We start from the raw sequence: 13666 nt of genomic DNA, 5'->3' as shown, positions 1-13666 counted from the left end.
CATGAAAATGTTAATTTCTCCAAAGCCCCAATTTCTCACTATTAAAATATGTCAGCTTTCATATAGTATAATTTCACAGATTATTACAAGCACAGCTTGTGTGTGCATGTGTATATACATACACACATATATATATACAATAACATTTCGTTCTCAAATACTATTTTAAAGGCAGAAAAGTTCAAGAAAATCAGAAAATTAAAGCATACTGGGAACCTAACTAAATTAATGAACACCAAATTGTAACTCTAAGCTGATAATCTTTCAAGGAATAGAAGAGACCAAATAAGTGAATAAGTATCACAGTGAAAACATGTGACTAACCATGCCAAATGCTCAGGCAAAGAAAAGAAAAAATCTTCCATTGTGTTAGATAAGCACAAAGCTAAGAATTGCCATTGTTAAAGCAAAATGATAAAATAACTCAGGAAAATTAAGCATAGCATATATATATTAATTATTACAGTCTTAATTTAACTGTTTCAATCTCATTCTGTTTATGAAACATTAACACTAAGCTAAATAATGAAATAAAGCTATTCTTATCTAAGAACAGCACATTTACTAATGTTGTATTAAAGTTAATATCAGGATTAAAAAAAACAGGTATATATATATACATATATACACATACAGACAAAGCTATTAACAAAATCAGGAAACCTGGGTTATGTTAAAGCTGTGACTGCTAGGTGTTATTAGGTAACCCAAAAGAATGAAATTGAATTCAAAATGCAAGAAACATTTGTCAATTTTATCAATTAACCCAGCTGATGCTATACAAACAAGATCAACAAATGATACTTTCTCTTCAACTCTACTTCAAATTTTTCAGGTCCCAAAATGTGGAAAATCAGTATAGTTTCTATATGTAAACACCCATCAGCCTAAAATAAGAAGTAATCTATATAAATGTATGGAGATATACAGAGACCCAAGTTGCTTCTGCAAGAATTCAGATTATATAGGAACTATAAAGATACCTAAGAATACTTCCATTTGTCTATCATCTACTTTCCTTGATATAAACTTTCTCTTCCACTCAACTCCCCTCACAATGTTAAAAGATCTCATTTTTGACACAGTATCCAAAGAACTGGGTGTGTAAGTTTCAAACTATTAACATCTCCTATCACAGAAGTACACTTGTTTTCCAAAAAATTAAGCTCGTGATTCCAGAGAGTCTGGTGTCTTCCATGGTAAGTGCATAATAAATTCTCTTTTCATTTTCTTACTTGCATTTTCATTGATATTTGAAACATTGTACTAGCCCACATTTTGTAGATTCCACATCTTTAGAATTTTAATTTAAAATCAATCAATGTTCCCCAGGTATGCCATCTTAGAATGACTCATGTCATCTTCAATACATATCATGCTATTCATCCTCATTCAACCATTAAGGTTTTAAGTATTTATCTTTCTGTAGTTTGGCAGTTCTAGTCAAAGTAACAGGATTATCACAGCTATAGTTGCTTCATCCTTTTATAACTATATGTATCCTTATCTCTCTACTAGATTAATGCATACTGAACATAAATGCATGGGCTTTGGAATCATAACAACTGGTGTTCCAATACCAGCTCCACTACTTTCTACTTGTGCTCCTGGGTGAGTGGCTATCTTTATTCATTGAAAAAATGAGAATTATAATATGCTTAACATCACAGGGTCACAATGGGGATTAAATGACATAATTAAGGCAAGGAGCATATATATGTTAGAAATTATTTTAAAGAGAATGATCATATCAAATGCAAAGAACTAAAATTAAGCATCCACAAATGTGCAAAGCATTAACAAATTGTGAAAACCTACTATGAGCAAAGTGTAATTTCTAACGCTTAGGAAGAAACCAATGTGAGTAAGAAGGGATCCTGAATGAGTCCTTACCCTTAAGTAGCTTAAAAACAGAAATAAGAGGTACATAAACACAAATGGACTGAAGGCAAGAAAAACATATATTATGGGTAGCTGAAGAAAGAAGTAAACCTTTTCTACTTGTACAGATTAGCCTGAGAAGGAAGAGGGAAACCTAATCTTCCCAGTGCATACCTGTTTTCCACCCTCAATTCTCTGCTTGACCTATATCAACTATTCAACAGTTCACGTACATAGCATGTCCCCAAAACTCTGAACATTTGATTCTCTGTCTAGAAATTCCTTTACTGTTTCCTGGCAACCTTTCTTCAAGACCTCCTCAAATGTCACTTAAGTGAAGCCATCCCACAACTTATCACAAAGCAACTTAATTATGTGAATATGGTATGTCTACCACATTACATGGCGAGTACTCCAAGGATCAGAACTTCACCCCATCTTATTTACTCTGTATCCCTCCCCTCTGCATCTCCACCCAATGCCTACTTTCCAGCTTAGTATTTATTACTAACAAGAATGCAAATAAGAATCCTACGAATAAGAACTCAAATATTTACTAAAGGAGCAATTAATGAATTAATGACTATAGAAAAATTGGGAAATAAAGAGAAGAAGATCATCAATAAATTTTTGAGTCTGGACAACCTAAGATTACAAAAAAATGGAAGGGAAACCATTCTAGATAAATTAGACAACAAAACAAAGACTCTTAAGACGTAAAGTCGGAAAGCATGTTCTCTGCCGGGTGCAGTGGCTCACATCTTTAATCCCAGTCTGTGATCCCAGCACTGTGGGAGGCCAAGATGGGTGGATCACTTGAGGCCAGAAGTTCAAGAGCAGCCTGGCCAACATGGTAAAACCCTGCCCATCTCTACTAAAAATACAAAAATTAGCTGGGCATGGTGGTGTATGCCTGTAATAACAGCTACTCCGGAGGCTGAGACATGAGAATCGCTTGACCCTGGGAGGTGGAGATTGCAGTGAGCCAAGATGGTGCCACTGAACTCCAGCTTGGGTGGCAAGGCAAGGTGCTCTAAAAAACAAAACAAACAAAACCAAACAAAAAACCAAACAAAAAAACCAAAACCAAACAAAAAGGAAGAGTGTTCTAAAAAGGGCAAAACGTTCTACATAATTGATAATGAATGCCTCACAGAGGATCTGAACCCTTCATCTATTTAGCTCTATCTTTCCCATTGACTTAAAAATTATTTTGGAAACGATACAGTCATAATATGAATGTCTAATGCTATTTTGTCTCTAAACTAGAGCATTACTAAAGTGCTAAAACAGTTAAAGTCACCTTTGAACTAAATTAGGATATCAATATTTTTTAGTCAAATATGGTGTTTAAATAGAATGACTGACAGATCAAAATTGAGCTAAGTTCATACTTATAACGAATACACAAATTCTAAAACATGAGTAAAATAAACAAGACAGCGTGACAAGATCACTTTAAGGATTATCTAATATGGGTAATTATAGCAATCTTATTTTAAAAAATAATTCATCCAACATTCAGTCAGTCTTCAAACTTCCAATCTCTGCCCCCACTCCTCTCTATAGTTTGTCTGAGTCGCGATCCAAATAAGGTGCACACATTGATGTCAATACAAAATGTTTTAACTAGAAAAGGTTGAAGAGATAGATGTAAACAGTGCTGAAGGCAACTTTTTAGTACTTTCACTTCTTTTTAAGTTAGCAGCATTGGTGTTTGAATCCTTCTAATTTTATTTCATATCTCCCAGCTTTCATTTTTTTATTGAGTCATGTTTTACAATTAATAGCCATGATTAAGTTTCGTTTACTCTAAAGGAACTCAAGTAAGAAGGGAGAAAAGATAAGAGTGTTTTTCCAGCAGTAAATGTATAAGAGATACAAAGGAAGAGGTAGCAAGATGCAACTATTTAGCTGTGTTATTTCCTTGAGGGGATGAGAGGGAATCAATATTCCCTCTATGCCCTATCATGTTTAGCCCTGCACAGTCGGATTCTCTTAAGAAAAATGTACTGACTGGGTAACAGGTCTGCCCTAGTCCCTACAGATAAAACCTTGGAAAATCATGCCTGTCCCTGCCTATGTCAGGCCTCTGATCCTGTGTGAGCCCTCAGTTAACATCTATACTGAAGTAACTTTATCCCGGATCTGTTTAGAGCCCTATGCCAGTTAATTTCCCTCTGTCATCTTTGATTACCACACAAACCATAAACCCTTATGTCATCCACCTGTTTTTCTGGAATGTAGTGGCCGGATCTCAGCTCACTGCAAACTCCGCCTACCGCGGTCACGCCATTCTCCTGTCTCAGCCTCCCGAGTAGCTGGGACTACAGGCGCCCGCCACCTCGCCCGGCTAGTTTTTTGTGTTTTTAGTAGAGAGGGGGTTTCACTGTGTTAGCCAGGATGGTCTTGATCTCCTGACCTCGTGATCTGCCCGCCTCGGCCTCCCAAAGTGCTGGGATCACAGGACAGGCGTGAGCCACCGCGCCCCGCCTGTTCTTTCATTTTTATATCAAAACTGCTGTTTCTTCCTGATTCAACATCAAACTATTTCCATCCCCCCATGAGTTTAAATTGTGTCTTATGGACCCCTTCCTCCAATGGTAAACACACTGTTTTTAATCTTTTTTTTTTTTTTTTTTGGTATGGAGTCTCGCTGTCACCCAGGCTGGAGTGGAGTGGAGTGGCGTGATCTCAGCTCACTGCAACAACCTCTGCCTCACGGGTTCAACCAATTCTCTGCCTCAGCCTCCTGAGTAGTTGGGACTACAGGCACCGGCCACCACGGCCGGCTAAGTTTTGTATTTTTTTTTTTTTTTTTTTTGAGACAGAGTCTCGCTCTGTTGCCCAGGCTGGAGTGCAGTGGCAGGATCTCAGCTCACTGCAAGCTCCGCCTCCCAGGTTCATGCCATTCTCCTGCCTCAGCCTCCCGAGTAGCTGGGACTACTGGTGCCTGCCATCTCGCCCGGCTAGTTTTTTGTATTTTTTTTTTTTTAGTAGAGACGGAGTTTCACTGCATTAGCCAGGATGGTCTCGATCTCTTGACCTCGTGATCCGCCCATCTCTGTCTCCCAAAGTGCTGGGATTACAGGCTTGAGCCACCGCGCCTGGCCAAGTTTTGTATTTTTAATAGAGACGGGGTTTCACCATCTTGAACTCCTGACCTTGTGATCTACCCATCTTGGCCTCCCAAAGGGATGGGATAACAGGCGTGCACCACGTACAGCCTGTTTTTATCTTTAACTTTGTGAGTCACATCATCTGTGTGTCTTCAAGTCCATGCAGATGATCTTCCACCTGCCTAGCTTCTTAGTTCCTAGACTTAGGCACTTGCAGTGACTTCCATGTGCACTGCACTTCAGCCCCCCTCCCATGGCAATGTAACAGAGCATCTCATTCTTTAAAGTGCCCTACCTATGATATCAAATACAAATATTCTACTTTATTGTCTGCATTTTTCCAACTCTTTAACTACAGTGCATTCACTATATTGTTCTAGGATTTTACTAAATCTTCTATATCCTTTGGACCTTCCATTTGTCCTTTCACATTTCTAACTTAGGTCTGAGTCCACATTCCCAGAGTTGATGATCTTAATTGCTCTTTCTGTCATAGCAGCTCAGCAACTAGTACTAGAATATGCTTTCTTGGCTCTTTCTTGGCTCTTTTAATTCTGGACACTTAGGGCAATAAAGGATTAGGCAAGGGACTCCTGCTGAGTTTATACAGTGGTCTCATTGAGTCTTTAGTGGCCCAGTAATTCTTCAAATGATATTCCAAATATTCATCGCATTTCTCAACCCCCTAACTTAACTCATTCTTTTCACTGTGAACTGATGGTTTTCCTATCTTCTATTTTAAGGGGACTTGTAGTCTCCCTCAACCTCTTCCCCTCGTCCCTCCCTCCTCCAAGACATAACTACTGCCAGGCATATCCCCCGCTGTTTTACAGAAGCAAGCTCTCCAAGGTGCCCTTAATTCCATTTCCTCCTCCTGTTTTTCAGTCTTCAGCCTTGTCATCTACATCTTTAATTTCTCCCTTTTTCTACTAGTATCTTTCTTTTAACTTATAAAACTCTCAAGTCACTACTACTCTTAAAATGAAGAAATCAAAAAAACCCTAGCTTCCTAACAATACCAGACACTCTTGAGCTGTTTACATTTACAACCTCCGTACACACATTCCAGTGAAAACCACCCACAAGTATCTGCATGCCTCACTCCACTCCTTACCGCTCCTCTAACCTTTGTTACTCCCTTCTTTCCCTTAAGGAGACTGTCTACTACAGATAGTCTCTTGGATGGTGTTCAAAAGCATCAAATAACAGAACACAATGCTTTAAAACAAAACCGTGGGATTCAGAACTTTGACAGATGATACTTCTCGCTCTTCCTTTCTACCTTTGTTTATTGACTTGCTTTATCTGTGTGAGTATCTTTCTCTCCCAAAAGCAGTTCCTCAAATGAGCAAAGAAATCGGAGAAAATTTGGACTGGGGAGGTAGAATAGATAATATAATCTGGAATAACATTTTATTAGGGACTGAAGAAAATTATCTTAAATAAAACACACAATGGCCAGGTGTGGTAGCTCATGCCTGTAATATCAGCACTTTGTGAGGCCAAGGCAAGATGATCGCTTGAGCTCAGGAGCTTGAGACCAGACCAGCCTGGCAACATAGTGAGACCCCATCACTATATTTTTATTTTTTTTGAGACAGAGACTCGCTCTGTCTCCCAGGCTGGAGTGTAGTGGCACGATCTCGAATCACTGCAACCTCCACCTCCTGAGTTCCAGAGATTCTCCCACTTCAGCCTCCCGAGTAGCTAGGATTATAGGCGCCCGCCACCACACCCATCGAATTTTTTTGTATTTTTAGTAGAGATGGGGTTTCACCATGTTAGGCTGGTCGGACCTCAGGTGATCCACCGGCCTCGGCTTCCCAAAGTGCTGGGATTACAAGCGTGAGCCACCTCACCCGGCTCTCCCATTTGTATAAAAAACAAAACCCAACTCCCCCTTGCCCAACAAAAAAGTCTACATTGGAAAAAAAACTGTACAAAAATGGTGGTTATAATTATCTTTTTAAAATACACTTTCATAGAAGGTCAAAGTCCTTTTTATTTTTAACTGCAAGTATAAATCTGAGGAAAATTTAATAAGATGTAATTGATGTAATTTTTTGATTTAAAATTTAGTATTTTAATTATAGATGTATCATTGTTCAATTTAACCTCCGTAAAGCAGTAAGCCAACACTCTAAATTTTCTTGATCACGTATCTTCCTTCTCTCTTCCTTGCTCTCTCTATATATACAAAGTCTCCACCGTGCTATTATAAAACATACACAAAAGCATATAAAAAAGAATGAGATCAATAAATACAAATAGAAATTCCAATGTTTTGTTCATCAAAGAATTGTCTTGTATTATATAAACTACTGCTTTGGAGAACATTATTATGGACAATCAAGGAGAAAGTCAAATGGAATATACTGAATGGTTTGACATAATAAGCTAACTTTATAAACTGATTTTTAAGAAATTCAACTGTTTAAAATACTAAGTTTTTAAATAAAATTTTACCTGTGCTATTTATTAGCTCTGTCCTAAAGAGCACACACATTTGATGGTAATGAAAAAAGGGAAAAATCATTCTTTCCTGGTTAATATATAAAATGAAGTGTGGGTTATTATTATACTTCATGAAGTAGCAATCTTGTGAACACTGGCTCTATTCTACTATACTTAACAAGGAGGTACAATGAATTCTCTCAAAGACTAGGATTTAACTTCAACTAGAATACTACATAGCACCACAAGTCTAAATAATAGTATTATAAGCCAAGAAAGAAGAAATTCAAAATTAGACAAAACACACAGAACTAAATGCAAAATGTGAACATAACATACATTTATACATGTTTTTGAATGTATAATTTGGAGTTCATAAACTTTAGTTTGGAATTCATTCCAAATAATTGTATAAATAAGAAAGAAAAAAATGTAACCAGTCTCATTTTCTACCTCTTGGAAAGGAATTCAGTAGTTTTAATTAAGTAGTAATTAATTAAATTTACTACTTCTTGCCTATCTGTGATGGATCATAATCTGCACTAAGGGCCTTAACCTTGCCAAACTTCACTTTCATTACACAGAAGCCCTTAAGAATTCAAGAAATTGTAAAGTAAAAGTTACTTAGTTGTGGGTTACCTCAGAACTGAAAAGCCTTAATTAAAGAAAGCCCTGTAAAAAAAAAACAGCGTGTATCTATAATGCTTTTTAAAACCACCTTTTACTTACGTCAACAGGGACCAGAAGACTTTTGCCAAGATGTTGATTAAAAGAGAGGCACCAGGCTTCAGTGTAACCATTCATGTTAGGGACATACTTCTTTATTGTCTCATCATTCAGCCTCAGCCACACACCATCATCATTATGGATCTATAGAAAAAAAGCAACAGAAACAAGCCAGGCCTTCCTGTAAGTCCTATGAGGCTAGCAAGGTCTGAAAGTCTGCAAAGCAGGAAAATAATGGTGGATGTGGAGATTAAGCATCTAGTTTTTGTAGAAAGTAAGTCTGAGAGACCCTCCAGGGAAAAAAAAAGCAGCAAAGAGTGCCAAAACAATATGATAATTCATGTGACAAGATTATAAAAACGATTTCACTTAGGAATAAAAACACAAGGAAACCACACTTTAAGATACATAGTTTAAACAGTAACATCAGATGTTACCCAAAAGAATACGAATCTTCCTTCCTTTATATTTATATTCTAAGAATCAGAAGTTACTTGGTTGTATTACCAGAAAAATACACTGTCTAAAGTTAAAGCAGCAAGAAACACATTTCAAAACAAACAACATTTTAAAATGTCATGAAAAACTATACCCATATTCAGTGAATACATGTATAGATTTCTGAATAATATGTTGAACATTGTTCTTTTCATGCTCAAAATATAATTTTATTTTTTAACGATAAAATAAATGAAATGTTTGAAACTCAATGAACACATTCTATAAAGTAGTTTTAAAATATTTCCCAAACTGCTTAAAACACATTCTGACAAAAAACTCAGTAACATTATTATTAAGAAAACAATGTAAAAACTTTCTGTCCAAAATTTACTACCAAGAGCTCCTTTATCAATTACCTCATCAATAAAAGTGATAGTTCCATTGACTTTCACTATGCCTATCTGCTCACTCTGAAGGGAAGGGTGGCTACGAATGCGAAGCCCTGCGCTGTCCTTGGCCACAAATTTTCGAACCTGAGAAAGGCAAAGATAAACAGTGAGGTAGGAAGAACATGGAATAGAGATCTTATAAGTAGCAAGAAGTAAAATTAAGCAGGTTCGAAAGTATCATAATTCTTAACAAGGTTCCAGAATTATTTGTAGTGAGGCTCCCTCTGCAAATAACAGTGCTTTATAACAACACTAACCACAGAACTTTTAAGCACTGAAATGTACATTACTGAAAATAAAACTTAGACAACTATATATACTTTAACTCATTTCTAAATATTGAAGATATGTGTTAAGAAGGATAAAAACCATTTGTTTCTCTTAGAAAAACAAATTCAATTACCAATATTTCATTTTTTAACATGCAGTTTACCAAAATGCCTGTACTTACTCTTTAGATTTCAGAAGTTAACTTTTCTTTTGACAGTAGAGGACATTTTTGCCTTGCAAACTTTACGCTTAATTTCAGTAGACTTTTGGCTCATTGTAAATGTTATATAGCAGGAAGAATACAATATGTATCAATTACGATAGCATTACACAAAGAAAGAAGTACATATGTTATAACTTAGAAATATTACCATAAACTACTCTCTAAATTTATTTAGGGATAATTAGAATTTAAGTCCTGATATCAAGTAAAATGTTAGATGTTTACTGGCCATTTTGAAGCATCAGTGACAAACATGTAAAAATTGAATGATTCTGGCTCTCAGCTCATTCTGCCCTAACCTTATTAGGCTGAGGTTCAGTCTTTGGTTTGACCAGCTGAGTTCCTGGTGGTATCATCCCTTTTGGTGGGTCTTTTACTTTTACTTCCAGACCAGCATCTGTCAGAAAAATAAGAGAACTGTAACATATGAGAAAAAAAGAAAAAGAAGATCCTTAAACCTAATCTTATAAACATCCACAGGCTATTTTTAAAAATTAACACAAATATCTGATTTCTGTCCTTTTAAGGTAATGGATATTTAGTAAGCTAAACAAGAGAAATATTTTAAAATGGCCCTGAGATTCTAAAGGAGTATCTCAGGAGGTCAAGGAAAAGGAGGGGCTCCCTATCTTTAACTAGAACATATGAAATGATACAGGAAAAATGGAAAATAATAAAAAAAAAACTCTCGAGAATTAAATCTTATCAGACAATATCAAATCAGAATACCACCCATCATCTCTACCGCTCATCTCTATGGCAATGTAGCATGGTTATGAGAAGCTGAGGTTCTCATGTTAAGACTGCTTTGGTTACTCCGATATCTTGCACTAACTGTTTGACTCTCTGTGCCTCAATTTCTTCATCTATAAAATGGGAAAAATAATAGTATCTAACTCACCGAGCTGTTGTAGGAAATAAATGACTTAAAATGTACAAGGGGCCAGGCACAGTGGTTCACACTTGTAATCCTTTTGGGAGGCTGGGGCAGGTGGATCACCTGAGGTTGGGAGTTCAAGACCAGACTGGCCACCATAGCGAAACCCCATCTCTACTAAAAATACAAAAATTAGCTGGGCATGATGGCACACACCTGTAATTCCAGGTACTCAGGAAGCTGAAGCATGAGAATTGCTTAAACCTGTGAGGTGGAGGTTGCAGTGAGCAGGGATTGTGCCACTGCATTCCAGCCTATGCAACAGAGTGAGACTCTGTCTCCAAAAAAAAAAAAAAGTACATGTAGAACAAATTTAGATATATATATTAAATGCACAATAAATGTTAGCTATTATTATTGTAATTGTTCTAATGAATTATTATCTCTGCTTGTCCATGGTCAAGCAAGGTTGCAGCCCACTGATGGCATGGGAGAAAACTTAGGAAGAAGAGCAGTGAAGTTGAGTATGGAAAGAAATGGATGATTCTAAGTAAGCAAGTCTTTTTCTTCAGCTTCATTCCAAAAAACAAATATAAGTGGATTTTTCTTATCTAATTTGTATCAGTTTCCTTCATCCCACAATTAGATAAGATGATGAAAAAAACTCAAACTACTGAAATTTTACCAGAATTTTTAGAGAGAAGAAAATCTTCACAGTGTCATTCTTGGCTATTTCGACTTTTGAATTCCTACTGTAATTTATATCTCTTGTATGTCACTACTTATATTCTACTTCATATGATTTTGGTTTGCCTGTTTTACTTTCACAATCCTCAGTAAAGTGTTAACACTTGACAGGAATTGTCTTACTCAGGACAATGTATGCTCAGAACCAAAAAACGGTTGCTGAACTAAAGGCTTTATGCATATGTTGAAATAAACAAGAGTGCAGCAAAGGCTGCTGGCGAAGGTCTCTAGAACGGTCAGGTGAACTGGGTGTATCTGAGTCTATATAGTTATATTAATGTATGAGAACATACAATTACATCAATGTAAAGTACCTCTTTACCTCCACTGACAAAGCAAACTACTTAAAGCAGGGTTTCCCAAATATTTTGGTGAAATATTAATTGGTATTATTACTATCTCCACCCTGTTTCTCTCTTTCCCACTCGCAAGCAGTCCCATGATAAGGATTAAACATAGTTAGACAAATTTCTTGATTTCAGAACTTCTCAGAATCCCTAATATGTTAATGTAGATTGTGTGAATGTCTCAAGTGAGACTACCATATACAAGTTGAGCATCTCTAATCTGAAAACCCCAAATCCAAAAAGCTCTAAAATCTAAAATTTTTTGAGTGCTGACATGATGGTCAAAAAAAGTGCTCATTGAAGCATTTTGAATTTTGAAATTTTGAAATAGGGATGCTCAACTGCCAAAATCAGAAAAAGTCCAAAATCTAGAATACTTCTGGTGGCAAGCATTTCAGATAAAAGATACTCATCCTGTACCAGGTTTTTGAAACCTATCTGATCACAGAAACCCCTTTTCTTGAGGAGCATCAGGAAAAATAACGTTACAAGAAATTCACACTGATAAGTACTATAGTTTTCTCCTTGTTATCCTATTATACACACAGTTTAAAAGTAAAGAAAAGAAAAGATTAATGCCTGAAAGAAAAGCAGTATGTTTTTGAAAGTTAATGGTTGTGATGATTAGTTCTAGGTGTCCACTTGACTGAATTAAAGAATACCTAGAAACCTGGTAAGGCATAACTTTTGGGTCTGTGAAGGTGTTTCCAGAGAAGACTGGCGTGTGAGTATGAGTGCAATAGGTGGGGAAGGTCTGCTCTCAATGTGGGCAGGCACTGTCCAATCATCTGGGGACACACAGCAAACAAAAACAGAGGAGAGGTGAACGCATATGTATTTTCTGGAGCTTGGATAAACACTTCCTCTACAGTCCCTCGACATTTGAACTCCAGGGTCCCCAAAATTTAGACTCCAGGACTTATATTAGTGCCCCCCCTGGATTCTCAGGCCTTTGGCCTCAGACTGAGAGTTACATCATCTGCTTCTCTGGTTCTGAGGCCACCTGCATCCCAGGGTCTCCAGTCTGCAGGTGTGGCCTATCATGGGACTTTTCAGACTCCATAACTGTGCAAGCCAATTTTCCCTAATAAATCCCCTCTCATGTATCTAATATAGTCATGCATTGCTTAAAGATGGGGGAAATGTTCTGAGAAATGCATCACCAGGCAATTTCATCATTGTGCAAACATCAGAGTGGACTTACGCAAACCTAGATGGTACAGATTACCTGGGTTATACGGTACAGCCTACTGGTCTTAGGCTACAATCCTGTACAGCATGTTACTCTACTGGATACTGTAGGTAACTGTAACACAATGGTAAGGATTTGCATATCTAAATATATCTAAGCAGAGAAAAGGTACAGTAAAAATCTTACAGGACCACCACTATATATGTTGTTCATCACTGACCAAAATGTTATGAGGCACATGACTGTATAGATATCCTATTGGTTCTGTCTCTCTGAAGAACCCAGACTAACACATTGATAGATTGAAAAATGCATTCATTCATCCATATTTACTGTTATTATGTGCCAGGCACTGAGCTACACTGGAAGATCCAAACATGAATGCTGTCTGCTCACAGTCAGGAGAAGCACAGACACACCCGCAAGGGAAAGACAGGGTAACACAGCACCGTGGAAGAGAGCACACCTGACTATTCACATCAGGGAATGCAGGGAAGGAGTCATGAGGGCTACAATGCTTGGGTGGACACTAGAAATTATTACAAAATGTTAACGCACTAATTAAATACTTATTATGAATGAGAAAACAAGGCCTCAAATAAGTTATGAAACCTAACCATATGTATGATGCGAGTTAAAGGGCAAAACTAGAAGATAATAATTTTGATTCTAGTTATTCGAAGTAAGTAGTAGCTCACGGCTTAAAAAATAAATACCGATTTCAATGCCATCAATGGTAACATGAATAGTGTAGAGTCCAATAGCCCCCGGAGTCCAATTTGCACAATAAGTCCCATCATTATTGACACGGATCAGCATATTCTCACTGGGTCTGGAAAGAAATAAGATGGATATTGGAAATTTTACTTTTGGTTAAGCAGCCAACATCATTACGATAGTTCAGCAAAAATTTAATTTGTTTGCATACCTCCTTGCAATC

The 13666-nt window shown here is 36.9% G+C and overlaps 1 protein-coding gene across 16 annotated transcripts in view; it reads right to left on the bottom strand.

The window, feature by feature from the left end:
* The window catches only part of MYCBP2 (MYC binding protein 2), a 282822-nt gene that overhangs the window by 86235 nt on the left and 182921 nt on the right, over positions 1–13666 (bottom strand). For all 16 annotated transcript variants that reach the window (XM_023186011.3, XM_026446684.2, XM_026446688.2 and 13 more), the window contains 4 exons: positions 13443–13558; positions 9863–9960; positions 9038–9154; positions 8184–8324 (listed from right to left, as the gene is read on the bottom strand). In XM_023186011.3, coding sequence (XP_023041779.2) covers positions 8184–8324; positions 9038–9154; positions 9863–9960; positions 13443–13558 — 472 coding nt within the window. The remainder of the gene's footprint in view (positions 1–8183; positions 8325–9037; positions 9155–9862; positions 9961–13442; positions 13559–13666) is intronic.

The sequence above is a fragment of the Piliocolobus tephrosceles genome, chromosome X (genome assembly GCF_002776525.5).
Source record: "Piliocolobus tephrosceles isolate RC106 chromosome X, ASM277652v3, whole genome shotgun sequence".
NCBI classification, from domain to species: Eukaryota; Metazoa; Chordata; class Mammalia; order Primates; family Cercopithecidae; genus Piliocolobus; species Piliocolobus tephrosceles.
Note: the sequence above shows the minus strand (reverse complement) of the source record. Positions and strands in the feature narration are given on the sequence as shown.